The sequence below is a fragment of the Struthio camelus genome, chromosome 10 (assembly GCF_040807025.1).
Source record: "Struthio camelus isolate bStrCam1 chromosome 10, bStrCam1.hap1, whole genome shotgun sequence".
Taxonomy (NCBI): domain Eukaryota; kingdom Metazoa; phylum Chordata; class Aves; order Struthioniformes; family Struthionidae; genus Struthio; species Struthio camelus.
The window spans coordinates 22,564,310-22,577,440 of NC_090951.1; the positions used below are offsets into that span (position 1 = coordinate 22,564,310).

Sequence of the window (13,131 nt, forward strand, 5' to 3'; positions counted from 1 at the left end):
CATTCTCAGTCTGCTTTGATGGATCAAGCACCAGTTTACTGTACTCATTGCTTACATGTTTTTTTGAATAAACACACGCTGTTTTGTCATAAATACAATCCTTAATAGGACCTTAGTCAAAATTTCACATCAGAAGAGTTTAGTTATCTACAAAGCAAAAGGCATGAGACTCTTGTTGAATATTTCATTGGGCACATATGCCTTCAGTGGGTTTGGAAGTGAAGTGGTAAATGCTGTTTGGACAACACTGGCAAATTTGGAGAGGATTGGAGAGGATTAAAAGTGGAGTAGAGCGTAGATTCAGTGGCAGGGATTAGGCTCATTAAGCATGACAATCTGTCAGATTGGAAGAAGCTACCTTGGAGGAAGTTAGGTAGAGTCAGCAGTGGAGACAGGCATATAGAGCATAGCCGTACTATTTCCTGCATAGGGACTCTTGGGGCTGAAAACCAGTTGCTTTTCTTGCTCTTAAAGTGTTACTCAGCTTATGTGCTTTTTGTTGGGCTTTGGGGCTTTTATGACTTGATGCCCTTCTGAGGGAGGAATAAATATTTGGAGGCTAAAATGTTGCAAAGCTTTTTTTGTTGGCTAGGTTTTGTGTTGGCAAGTAATGGTCTTTTAGTACTGCTTTTTTCTGAATACTGTTAAACGATTTTTTCACAAAATGACTGACTTCCCATAAAAGAGCAAGCAGTCTTGCCACCTGAAGCCTCAGACTTTGTGGCATAAAGGAATTCTTGTTGAAGGAAGTCTATAGCTTAGAGATCTTTTTGTCATGTTGTTGATACTGGGGTGTATTTATCACCCAATGTCACATGGGAAAGAACACTGTAACTCTTCACACCCTAAGGCTTTCAATTATGCCCGTACAAGTTACGTGTATGCTGCTTTACAAATGACAGGGTTTCACTTGGGAATTATCGGGTCAAGCGTAAAAATTTTGTCTTAAGGAGAATATAAGCTTTTAAATTGGATCTAAGCTGGTGGTACGCTGACTTTCTTATGTCTTCTCAGGCGTCCAGATTCATGAACGGACAAGTGTCAGTCATGTCTTGGTCCAGAAGGGTCGCGTGACTGGAGTAGAGACTGACAGAGGACAGATTTCATGCCAGTACTTTGTCAACTGTGCTGGCCAGGTAGGATTATTAACATTTTTCTTTCTTTTTTTCCCTTTGGTTTAGAGTCTTCTGTATTATTAAAGGAGATCTTTCAGAGAACTCCAGAAAAAAATTATAAAGCCACTTTCTTTCCGTCAGACTCGGCAAACTACAAGCCAAAACTGTTTGCTCCACAGAACAGAAAAATGTCCATTTGTAGATCAGACTACCAAAAGGACAATAGTAGTCCTCCCACAGGACTGCCAGCATGTTGCAGTCTGAATTAATTCTTGGAGTAGCCACAAACGGTTTTAGTGTTGTCTCTTTTCCTCTCTCTGAAGAAGCGTTGCTCTAATTAGTAGAACTGAGTTATTGCTGCATAGGTACTGGATTCGAGCAAATTTTCTGTAATTAAAAAAAAGGAAAGAACACGTGCACGTTCTTCAGAGTGGATTTTTTTTTTTGTACTGTTTGTGCTTTGGCTTGATTTATTGAAGTACATCAAAGTCGTGTTATTTAGCTTCTTTGAGCAGCAGGGGTGTAGAGGAGGAAAGCAAGCGCTTGCCGTTTGCTTGGCATCATAGAGTGGATGTTAACCTGCTGAGGAGCACCCTGCAGTTTGGTGGTGCAGCTCTGCCTTTGTCCTCCCTCCTGGGAGGGACGCATGCTTCTGCCTTGAAGGATTTTGCTTTAGCCCATAGTGAGACAGTTCAGTCTCTCCCTATCCTTCATCCCACTGCAGGAAGCTTTTTTTTCTTCTTTTTTTTTTTTTAAATATTGTTACTTCTCTGCTGTGAAATCTGACAATTGCTGTTTCTCAGCTTGCAACTGGCTGTCTAGTTAATATGGGGTCTTAGCGGTACAGGCACCTAAATCTTGTCTATTATGCTTTTAGAGGCTGAGTGTAGTGTTGACATTGCTGTATAAATCTTATTTGCTTTTGTATTGTAAGTTGATGTTTCCTAGTCTTGAGTCAGGGCCTTGCTTTTCTAAATGTTATATGACGAACAGAAAAACAATTTTTGTCCCAAACAGTTCAAATTCTAAGAAAGCAGCAGAAATCTTCTTCTGTTTGAGGTTTAAGGGACTGAACCAAATCCGATTTGGTCTTTTATGAAAGTGAAACCACAGAGGTGATCTGTTTACTTGCTTTCTTTCTGCCTTTTTAAATTGAGTAATTGAGTTAGTTTTCTTTCTTTGTGCATTCTAACATGCTTTTTTTTTTTCCTTCCTCTCTTTTTGTTTCAGTGGGCCTATGAGTTGGGTCACTCTGGGGAGGAACAAGTCAGTATCCCAGTCCATGCCTGTGAACACTTCTACCTCCTGACGTATCCTTTGAAGGAACCTCTAGCAAGCAGCGTACCAAGTAAGGATTCTTGAGCTCTATTCCACTTTTCTTGATGAATTATATCTGCCTTTCCAAGAGGAGGTAGGTGTATTATGACAAAAAAACGTAACTAAGGGCTATCAGTTCTCAGCTCAATTGGGATTGTGAAGAACATTCCAGCTGACTTGCTCTTAGTGTCCTCTTTCAGTGGTAGGAAGAATCTCTCTCCTTATTCGTGGGAAAACTTTTACTGCAGGAATTGAGATTTTCAGAGTTTGTCAGTTTAGGGAGGAGAATGACCTTAACTCTAGCTTGACAAGCCAGTGTGTTTGAGACTTGGATTGTTGCTTTTGTCGGCTGGAGAGAGGGTGCTAGCCTTGCCACTATGTTTTCCTTTCAGGCTGCTGTCCCCAAACGGCCCATCTATTCCTTTCCTCCAACTGAAGCTAAGGCTTTACAATGGCATTTACATGTCTTTGAGCTGTAGGGGCAACCAAAGCACTTGAGGTAATTGCTCCTCCTCCCCCATGTTCTGGCTTTTGGCTTTCTTAAAGAAAAGCCCTTGTGCTTGAAAACTGTGATTGGGAAGTGGAAAGCTTTGCTTATTCACTCTCAGTCTTTAGCAAGAGCTGCTACTTCTGGGGAGTAATGTTTATGCTCTCCAGGGAATTCAGCTCTCTGACCAGAGGCTCTGAGTGCTTTGCTTTACTTGATTGTGTAAATTAAAAAAAAAAAAAAATCAACTTTTCTGTATGTGGAAAAGCTAAAATGGAACATATCAGGTGGAATTTCAAAAATGCTTCCAAGTTGACACTACCACTGAAAGAAGCCATCCTCACCTGGCTGCTTTTCCTTACCCCAGTGCTGCCCGCTTTCTTTGTGCTGGTATCCCTGCAGCAGCAGACTGGATCAGTGACGCGTGGCCATTAAAATTAGCTGTTCTTAACAAAAGAAGAAAAAGAGGGGGAGGACAGACTTCTGTTGGTGGACGGTCTGGTCTTGGGTGCAGCTCCAGTGGAGCTAAGCCAGTATAACAACTTCTTGGCGCCAGATGGATTATGACTCCCTTTTGTGTCCTCCTGCTCCTGGTAACACTGTCCTGCTGGCTTTAGTGCTCTTTAGATTCAATCCCACTTACTGTGCTGCCCGAAAGTTAACGTGCATGGTTGTGAAGGGAGTTAATGCTGGTTTAGTAACCTAAACTGGCTCACTAGAGGGTGACATGAGAACCAGAACTGATGTGGAAGTGGGGGGCTGGGGAACTGAGACTATCCCTTCCCATGGCTGCTAGTTTGGCCCAGTCTATCACCAGATCTCAACACAGTGTTTGTGCAACTGTGGTCTGAGGTATTTATCCCTCTCTCAATTCCCTTTGCACATCTTTTCTTTCCTCCCCAGCTATTGTAGACCCAGATGGCAGGATCTACATACGCAACTGGCAAGGTGGCATCCTCTCAGGAGGCTTTGAGAAAAACCCCAAACCTCTCTTCACAGAGGGACGGAACCAGCTGGAGATTCAGCACCTCCAGGAAGACTGGGATCATTTTGGTATGTCAGAGGGAAAAGAACCACTGCAGTGAAACATGTGGCTTCAGCAGAAGGCAGAGTTAGCAACAGGCAGGCTGTTACAGACCAGTTAGCATGTGTGTCTGCCTTTATCTGAAAGGTGTGGGAAAGATGAATGTTCTTTCAAATTCATTTATCTCTTCGTTTGTCAGTAACCCCTTTACCAAGGACTGCAGCAACATCTGTGTAGCATTTAAGAACACCCACTCACCTTCAGCATATATTTGTTTCCTCTAGTGCAGTGAAGTACCAAATAAACTTTCCAGCATTGTTCTTCCATCGCATTTGATTTTTGACTGTCAGTGCTGCCTGCAACTCCTCTTGTGACCCTGCTGATGAGCGCTGGTGACCTGCCATGTAGCCCTGGTATTTTGTTTCTGCAGCTCTCTTCAGCAGTGACTGCCAAGTGTGTTTCCACTGGTGGAAGTTTCTTTGTGGGTAGAGCTGTGTGGTGTTGCTTCCCAGACTTCATCCCACCATTGACGATATGGTGGTTTGTTATATTCCAAATGTTCTGTCTTCTTCTCCCTATATTATTTGATTCTATTCATATATTCTGTACGTACTTCTAAGGAGAGGGCTGTTTCTGTAGGAAAGAACATAGCTTGGTCTTTTTTTCCTCTCTTATGCCTCATAAGTTCACATGTGCCCTCTCATCTTCAAATTTGCCTTTTATTTAGGGGCAGAGATCTCCGATTCCCTTCTGACTGCCCATGCCTTTGTCTGTGACTCTAAGCACAAACAGACTTTCACTGAGCTCTTTCTGCATTCTTGCAGCTTCTCCCCAGTTTAAATTGATTTATCTTACTTTTCTGGATGGCACATACCTTACTGATACCATAAACAGCTTGAACTCCAGGGTGATGGGGCACAGCCAGAATGGGATGTGCTTTTGTGCTGGAATATGCTGAAAATGTTTAGATTTACAGATGACTACAGGCTAGCTTGAAGATACAGTTTCACTCATGAGTTGCTTGAGCTCTGCTCCCAGTTCTTCCCTTTTGATTTTGTAGATATTACTGAAACAAAAAGGCACCGCTCACTGGCACCCACAGATCACCTAAGTTTTTTGGAAGCAACTGCATGCTGTATTCCGCCATTACCCTTTTATAAATTCAAACATACTGGCAAGTTGAGCAAAGTCATAACTTACTCAGCCACTATTTGATCCTTTTCTAGGGCTACGGTTTCCGTGGTTTGAGCTCTTGTATTACTGCTTTGATCTCTTTGGTTGGAACACCTTTTGATTTTTAAAATAGCCTGCAAAGTTGTTTAAACATTGAGCTGGATATAAGGACAAATTTAACGCTGATCCATAACTTCAGGCTCTCACTCTAGAATTCTGTGCGTGAGAGAGGGAAGAAAAAGATCGGGTCAGAAAGACTATTTCTGTTTGTAACTTCTTAGGTTATGTGAAATCTGATTATCTTAGTGCTTGTATCTAAAGCAGAGGAGTGTTATTAGTGCTGAATCCTGAGAGCTTCTATCTAGAGTATTAGGCAGAGGTAACTTCTGGACAAGAAGAACAAAGCAGGTAGCTTATCCCCTTATTAATGCTCTCAAATATCAGGCTGAAGATTTTCAGAAGGACCTTTCAAGCGTGACTGGGTGATAAAGCGGCAAGGAAATTCAATGAGGATAAATATGAAGTGATGCACATGTGTGTGTGTGGTGGGGGTGGCAACGATCTTCAGCATACAAACTGATGGGCTTTGAGCTGACCTTGGGGTTATATTAGCTCCATGAAGACATCAGCTCAGTTAAAGCAAATGGCATGTTAAGAATTACTATGAAAGGAACAGAAAACAAAATAGAAAACCTCATTATGCAAGTCGAAATCCTTGGCTTGCCAGATACTAGGTAGTGTTCTAGGCTCCGAACCTTCAGAGGGTATCGTGTTACTAGAAGGGCCTTGAGGAAGGGCAGCAAGAAGATGATCAAAGGTTTGGAGTAGTTTCCAGATGAGGAATGATTGAGGGGGCTGGGAAAGAGCGATGACCAAAGGGAGGTAAACAGAGGTGTATGAAATCTTGAGTGAGATGGATAGAGTCGCTGGGGATCTCCTGTTCACTGTCTCTTCTTCTTTGTCAGCTAGGGGGCATCAAACAAGTTGAGCATGACTTTCAAAGCCAAAGGAAATGATTCTTCAGATAACAAATAGTAGACCTGTGCAACTCCTTGCCAATAGGTGTAAGATATTTTTGTGGGTTTGGGGAAGACTGGTCAAGTCCTTGGAAGGGAGATCCATTAGGGGTCGCTAAATAGACAAACTGTATCAGGCTTTTAGGAAGTCCTCTAAGCTGAAGGTAAGTGGAGATTGGTAGAATATGTGGGACAAGTGTCATAGATTTACCTGCTCTTATTCTTCCTGAGGCATCTATTTATGATGTCTGTTCCCGTTGTTTTCCCTAGCAAAACTAAGCACTCTCCTCCACTGTTGAAAACAATACTGGGCTAGATTAACTCATGGTCTGAATCAGTATGGCTGTTTTAATGATATGCTGCGTGATCCGTTTTGGGTAGTTTGATTAGGTCTGCTCATCTTCTAGTACAATCCAGCTGGTGCACTGTTTATCCTGTGAAGGTATTGAAGCATGGAAGCCATTTCCATCTGTTCAGATAATAGCATGCCCTCTTTGTCATGGTTTATGTAGACTAGTTTGTGTCCAGTTTGACGATGAAGGTGAAATAGCTGAAATGCTTAGATACTGAAGGCGGTGACTTTTTGGGTTTTTTTGTTTGTCTTTGATACCAGAGCCACTTCTGAGTGCCCTTCTGCGCAGGATGCCAGGTTTGGAGGCTTTGCAGATCATGCAATTGGTGAATTGCCCAGAAACCTTCACGCCAGATATGCGGTGCATCATGGGAGAGTCGCCCACTGTGCGGGGCTACTTCGTTCTGGCTGGAATGAACTCAGCTGGTATCTCATATGGTGGGGGAGCAGGCAAGTAAGTGGTTTATCACTCTTATACGTATAAGTAAGGTTTTAATGAAGAAAAGAGGCTGCTCAGATGATCCTTCTATGTAGACTGTTCTGGTCAGTATTTGAGACCTGTTCTCTGCTACAGAAAGAAGACTTTTTTTTGTTTCCCACTTGAGTGAAGGAGGGGGACAGTTGCCATAGTCTGATTATGTTCTCCTGTGTGTGTTCCAAATCGGTGTTGGACTTTTCTCCTATCCTGTACACCTCTCTTTAGGAACCACGTTTCAGTGGTCAGCAGTCTGCTGAAGACTGATAAGCTTCTTGTGGAGTTAGCTGGTTTAATTTTTTATCTACTGCAAAGAGATAAAATTCCCATATTCTCTCATCTTCTGTACTTCATGATCCCCTTTAATTTTTTTAATTGGCTGAAGTCCTTACGGCATTCAAGTTGACACTACAGTTAATTTCTCTGAAAACAGAGTGAACCTGATGCTAATGAAACACTGCATATGCCATGCAAAGTGCTGCCAATATAGTTAAAGATTGTCCTCTGCCAGTGAGCAAGGAATGTAATCATTTCCCAAAAAATCCAATTCCTGTGTTAATGCAAATACTTTGACAGGCGTATAAGTGCCATTCAGCAGCAAAGCGGCCTGCAAAATGGTCATGACTTCCTCTGACTGTCATTTGGTTTTGGCAACCCAGCATCCCTTCTGTCATACAGTCTTCTTAACAAGCTGCTTGTTTTCCATGGGTGATCTCAGTATGCATTTGTTTACACTAGTTTCTGTCTGTTGTCTAATAGCTTAATTCACCAGGGAAGGAAATCATCGTTTTTCTTTCTCGTAATAAAGTACAGAGAATCTTTGCAGTGAGGTTCTCTAAGAATTAGAATCACTTTTGAAGGTAAAACAGTACTTGTCCATGTGTTGCTACAGCCTCAAGATAAGCAGCTTAGCTTGCTAATGTAACTTTTAATGATCAGTTTCAAACCCCTTTGTTTTTCTGTTTACTGACTGTGAACAGATCCTTCTGCTCTGCTTTGGTCTGAGCTGCCTTTGTCCTTTAGCTCTGGAGCATGCCTTCCTCCTTCACTGCTAGAAGTGTAGCTAGACATAACTTGGCTGGTACCTCGTGCTGAAATGAATGCTGTCACTGATGGTTTGTGGCTGAGCCTACACCAGGTACTGAAAAATGACAAAGCAGTCGGCCTCCTAACTCCAACTTAAACATATTCAGCACTCCCTTTTGTAGTGTAGCCTGAGGACTTGACAAAGTGTCTGCCAGGCTACCTGTCCAGTCTCTGGCTTCATTTACCCTGTGTCCTTAACTTCCTGCTTTTCTGTACGTTTCGTCTTAATGGGAGATTAGTAATTTGGATATCTGGTGGATGGGTTTTATAAAAGGGAAACCTTCCAGATTCTACTAGTGTTTAGAAAACCATGTTAGTTGTGTTCTCTCCCTATTGCAAGAAATTCTCATGCCCAAATTGCCTTGCTTCTGGGCTTCAAGACGAGACTCTTGTTCGTAAGACATTGACTAATATATCAGTCTTTCTTTACTTCTCCAATCAGGTACCTGGCAGAGTGGATGGTAAACGGTTATCCCTCAGAAAACGTCTGGCCTCTGGATTTGAAACGCTTCGGTACTCTCCAGAGTAGTCGCACGTTCCTCCGTCACCGTGTGATGGAAGTAATGCGTAAGTGAGGTCTCTCTGAATTCAGCACTGCTTGCTGCGCTGTCTCCCCTCTGTCAACTGTCGTCATTCTGAGAACCATTTTCCTTGCTCCTGCCCTCCCTTGTGACAGTACAGCCTGTTCCCAGGAGAAAGGGAAAGGACGGTCTTGTTGTGTTAGCAGCGTTCTTAGTAACCTTTAATCTTAAAGAGATGCTGTTGGTACAGTGCTTTTTTCTATTTATGCGCTATGCCTTTGGTATGGGGCAAAGTTGTACATGTCTGGGTTGGACTCCAGCCTAATAAAACTGTATCACGGTCTTAACTGGGAATGTTATGCTGTCTCAAGCATCCTTATATTTTGAACATCACAGCAATGTGGAAATACCATCATGTCTAACTTAGGAATGTGTAACCCAGTTATTTTAAATGATTCAGGGAGTCTTGGTAGACACGTTCTGCTTTCTCACGTCAAAGTTTGTGATAAGTACCTTGCAGGACAGATTTTAGATGTCATTGTTCCTGTCTAAAGCCAAACTTAGTTTCATCCTGTTTGATTATCTTTCCTGAAATAACCTGGATGCTTCTTTATGAGCTTCTGTTAGAAAGTGTGAAGTACGCCATGAGTAGCAAAACAAGAACAGCTACTTGAACGCGAAGTCTGAACAATAATGGTGTGTTCAGGTGGAGGTAGAGAAGTTGGGTAAAGCTCTTAGACCAGATATATCCACGAAACAAAACAATCATGCTTTTGCCTTCCTCCCTTAAAAAAATCACTTTGTACTCTCTTGGCATTGTTCTGCAGTTGCTTTTCAGTAAATCTTGATTCTGATAACTACAGAATCTCTAGCCTTTACAAGGTAAGTACTGTGTTCAGTTTTGGTGTTGTGTTCCCATACTAATCCATACTTCCCTTTACCCACTCTTTCAGGGATAGCAATCCAATACCAAATAATGATAATAAAATAATTAGTTATGAGGCAAAACAGTAGAAGTATTCAGTAAGAATTATTGGGCTATCTCGTCTTCAGTCTTAAGTAGTTTTTGACCAAAGGAGATCTAAGTACAGTCTTAACATTTATAAAGCAGTATTCAAGCATCCTTGAGTATTGAGAACTGTGGATTGAGAACTGGCTGGATGGCAGAGCTCAGAGGGTTGTGGTCAGTGGCACAGAGTCCAGTTGGAGGCCTGTAGCTAGTGGTGTCCGCCAGGGGTCAGTCCTGGGTCCAGTCTTGTTCAATGTATTCATCAATGACCTGGATGAAGGGACAGAGTGCACCCTCAGCAAGTTTGCTGATGACACTAAACTGGGAGGAGTGACTGATACTCTGGAAGGCTGTGCTGCCATTCAGAGGGAGCTGGAGAGGTGGGTGGAGAGGAACCTCCTGAAATTCCACAAAGGCAAGTGCAAGGTCCTGCACCTAGGGAGGAATAATCCCATGCACTAGTACAGGCTGGGGGTTGACCTGCTGGAAAGCAGCTCTGCAGAGAAGGAGCTGGGAGGGAGTGCTGGTGGACAACAAGTTAAGCATGAGCCAGGAGTGTGGCCTTGTGGCCAAGAAGGCCAAGGGTACGCTGGGGTGCATGAGGCAGAGTGTTGCCAGCAGGTGGAGGGAGGTGATCCTGCCCCTGTCCTCAGCCCTGGGGAGGCCTCACCTGGAGTGGTGTGTGCAGTTCTGGGCTCCCCAGTCCGAGAGAGACGTGGCGCTACAGGAGAGAGTGCAGCAGAGGGCTACGAAGGTGACGTGGGGAGTGGAGCAGCTCTCTTATGAGGAAAGGCTGCGAGAGCTGGGCCTGTTGAGCCTGGAGAAGAGAAGACCGAGAGGAAATCTGATCAGTGGGTACAAGTATGTGAAGGGGGGGGGGTGTCGAGAGGCTGGGGCCAGTCTCTTCTGCGTGTTGCCCAGCGACAGGACAAGAGGCAAGGGGCATAAACTGAAACAGAGGAAGTTCCGTCTAAACCTGAGGAAAAACTTCTTTGCTGTGAGGGTGACAGAGCACTGGAAGGGGTTGCCCAGAGAGGTCTCCTTTGCTGGAGATATTCAGAACCCGCCTGGACGCGATCCTGGGCAATGTGCTCTGGAGGACCCTGCTTGAGCAGGGGGGTTGGACTAGGTGATCTGCAGAGGTCCCTTCCAACCTCCACCGTTCTGGGATTCTGTGATTACTCCCCAGTAGTAACCAGGGAGGCCATTAAATGTTTATTGATGTAACTTTTTTTTCTAAATAAAATATTGGGTGAAAAGGTGTAGGAGCCATTTCGAAAAGATTAGAATTGGAAAGAGCTGAGCTGCCAATATTTGAAGAAAGTGAATTAGATGATCCTTGTAGCAGTGGGCTGTCTGCTCTAGTGTTGATGTTGTCAGAATGATCAGAGGCTGCTACAGTTGTCAAAATGATCAGAGGCTGCTACAGTATGCTGTCAGTGAAGAACTAGGAATAATTAATGCTAGTCAGCATGGCTTCATGGGGTAAAAAAGAGTTCTGTTAAGTTATCTTGACAGCATTGTCCTGAGACCACAAGTATTTGTCAAATGTAATTGTTTTGTGCACATATTGTTACTCTGATTTTGAATAGCTATAAATGGATCAAAACAGTTTTGCTGATTTCCAAAAAATAAAAAAGGAAAGTCAGAAGTGTTTTGAGGGAATTTCATTGATGGTTCAACTATAAGTAAATATCTTTATAGGTAATCTGGAAGAAAATTTTAGGTAAAATAATCACTTTACCTAGTAATGGATCTTTGTGACTGTTGCAGCTCTCATTTGTGATCTGAAAGTTCCCCGTTGGGACTTCCAGACTGGCAGGCAGCTGCGCACTTCACCATTGTATGACCGTCTGGATGCACAGGGAGCTAGATGGATGGAGAAACACGGGTTTGAGAGAGTCAAATATTTTGTCCCACCTGGGAAAGGTGAGATCACATTTTCCTCTGCCTAGTGCATCCATATTGGTCTATGTGAGCTTTTAGTTCATTGAGTTTATGAATTGTCCCTTTGATTCTTCTTTACATTAGATCTACTGGATTTGGATCAGAGCAAAACCTTTTACAAACCAGACTGGTTTGACATTGTGGGTTCGGAAGTCAAGTGCTGTAAGGAAGCAGTTTGTGTCATTGACATGTCATCTTTTACTAAGTTTGAAATAAGCGTAAGTACCTCGGAAGTAACAAAGCTTCAGCCTCGTAAAGGCGGCCTTTTATTTTGCTATCAGCTGCTTTCCTAAAATGCTATGTCCTATTGACGATAGATAGAGGAAACCAAGCTGTATGACCAAATCCAGACTGTGCCACAAGATTTAGCTTAGAATGTTTTTTTCTCGTCCATCTAGGACTTAGTTTATAGAAATACCAGCTTAGTCTAAAAATGGAATTAGACTGACCTTTCTGAAAGCTTTGACACTCTGTCACCGTTGTATCCTATTAAGCTTGAGACATCAGTGTCCCGGTCATTATCAATTGAAAGAATTTGGGCCAAAATTTTGGGGCGATCGTAAACTGCCCCAGTGAATTTATATTGCTGAGGCAGCTTGTCTGACTTTCTCTCCCTTTCAATTCATGTAGTCCACAGGAGACCAGGCACTGGAGAGTCTACAGTATCTCTTCTCAAATGACCTGGATGTGCCAGTTGGGCATGTTGTGCATACAGGCATGCTTAATGAGCAAGGAGGTTATGAGAATGACTGCAGCATAGCACGACTGAACAAACGCAGGTATGTATGCACACAGCGTCTTTATCTGTCCATCACCCTTTTGATGTTAGGACCTCCAAGAGCCTCTTAGTGAAGATCGTTAGCTTATTTTTTTTCACCTGTAGTAGGCTTTTGCTTTTAAAAAAGTATTGATTCTTTGCATACATTCCTAATTCAGTAACCCAATGAAAGAGGGAGCCCCTGAATTTACCATTATTGGGAAAAATGCACCTTTTTCTGGTACCACAGGTAAAACACAAGATTTCTACAAAGTGTTAGGCCTTCAAATGTTTCTCAGTTGAAAAGGCAAATTGTTTTCAGCAGTCATTAGAGTTACTAATGTATGTAATCATTTAAAATGCAAACAGAATGTTTACATATTGGCCCCTGGGCATTAATCTCATTGGTATTCCATGCTGAAGGTGCTTCTTTGTGATTATTTCAAGTTGTGTTGCAGTGTGGTTACTCTGATTCTCAGCTCTGCACACTCTCGTGGTTCTTGTTTGTGCTCTCTAATGCAAACTAACATGATCACCTGACCTAATCATTAGATTCACTGCTTTGGGCTCTCTTGGCAATTTAATAAAAGCCTACTCGTTTTAAAAACTTTTTCACGGTCCAGCTCAGTGTTGGTTTTATTTCTCTAGCCCATTTTCTATGTATATTTTCACTGTGTTGGTGTAAAAGCATTCTCCTTTGTAGCTCTTAGAAACAGCTTTTCTTTCTCTTCCTCTTCTGTCTGTATTCATCTATTACTTGAAAGTATCATCCTACTCTGTGTGAAACCCTCAGCTTTCCCCCTTGTTAATCATTTCTGGAGATGTATTGTCTGTGTCAATAATAACTGTGAG

General features: G+C 42.7%; 1 protein-coding gene across 4 annotated transcripts in view; it reads left to right on the forward strand.

Annotated features, from left to right (window-relative positions):
• PDPR (pyruvate dehydrogenase phosphatase regulatory subunit) overlaps nucleotides 1-13,131 on the forward strand; it is a 29,454-nt gene that overhangs the window by 6,981 nt on the left and 9,342 nt on the right. For all 4 annotated transcript variants that reach the window (XM_068955854.1, XM_068955853.1, XM_068955852.1 and 1 more), the window contains exons 6-13: nucleotides 1,015-1,136; nucleotides 2,346-2,463; nucleotides 3,823-3,972; nucleotides 6,746-6,938; nucleotides 8,488-8,612; nucleotides 11,349-11,504; nucleotides 11,607-11,740; nucleotides 12,153-12,301. In XM_068955854.1, coding sequence (XP_068811955.1) covers nucleotides 1,015-1,136; nucleotides 2,346-2,463; nucleotides 3,823-3,972; nucleotides 6,746-6,938; nucleotides 8,488-8,612; nucleotides 11,349-11,504; nucleotides 11,607-11,740; nucleotides 12,153-12,301 — 1,147 coding nt within the window. The remainder of the gene's footprint in view (nucleotides 1-1,014; nucleotides 1,137-2,345; nucleotides 2,464-3,822; nucleotides 3,973-6,745; nucleotides 6,939-8,487; nucleotides 8,613-11,348; nucleotides 11,505-11,606; nucleotides 11,741-12,152; nucleotides 12,302-13,131) is intronic.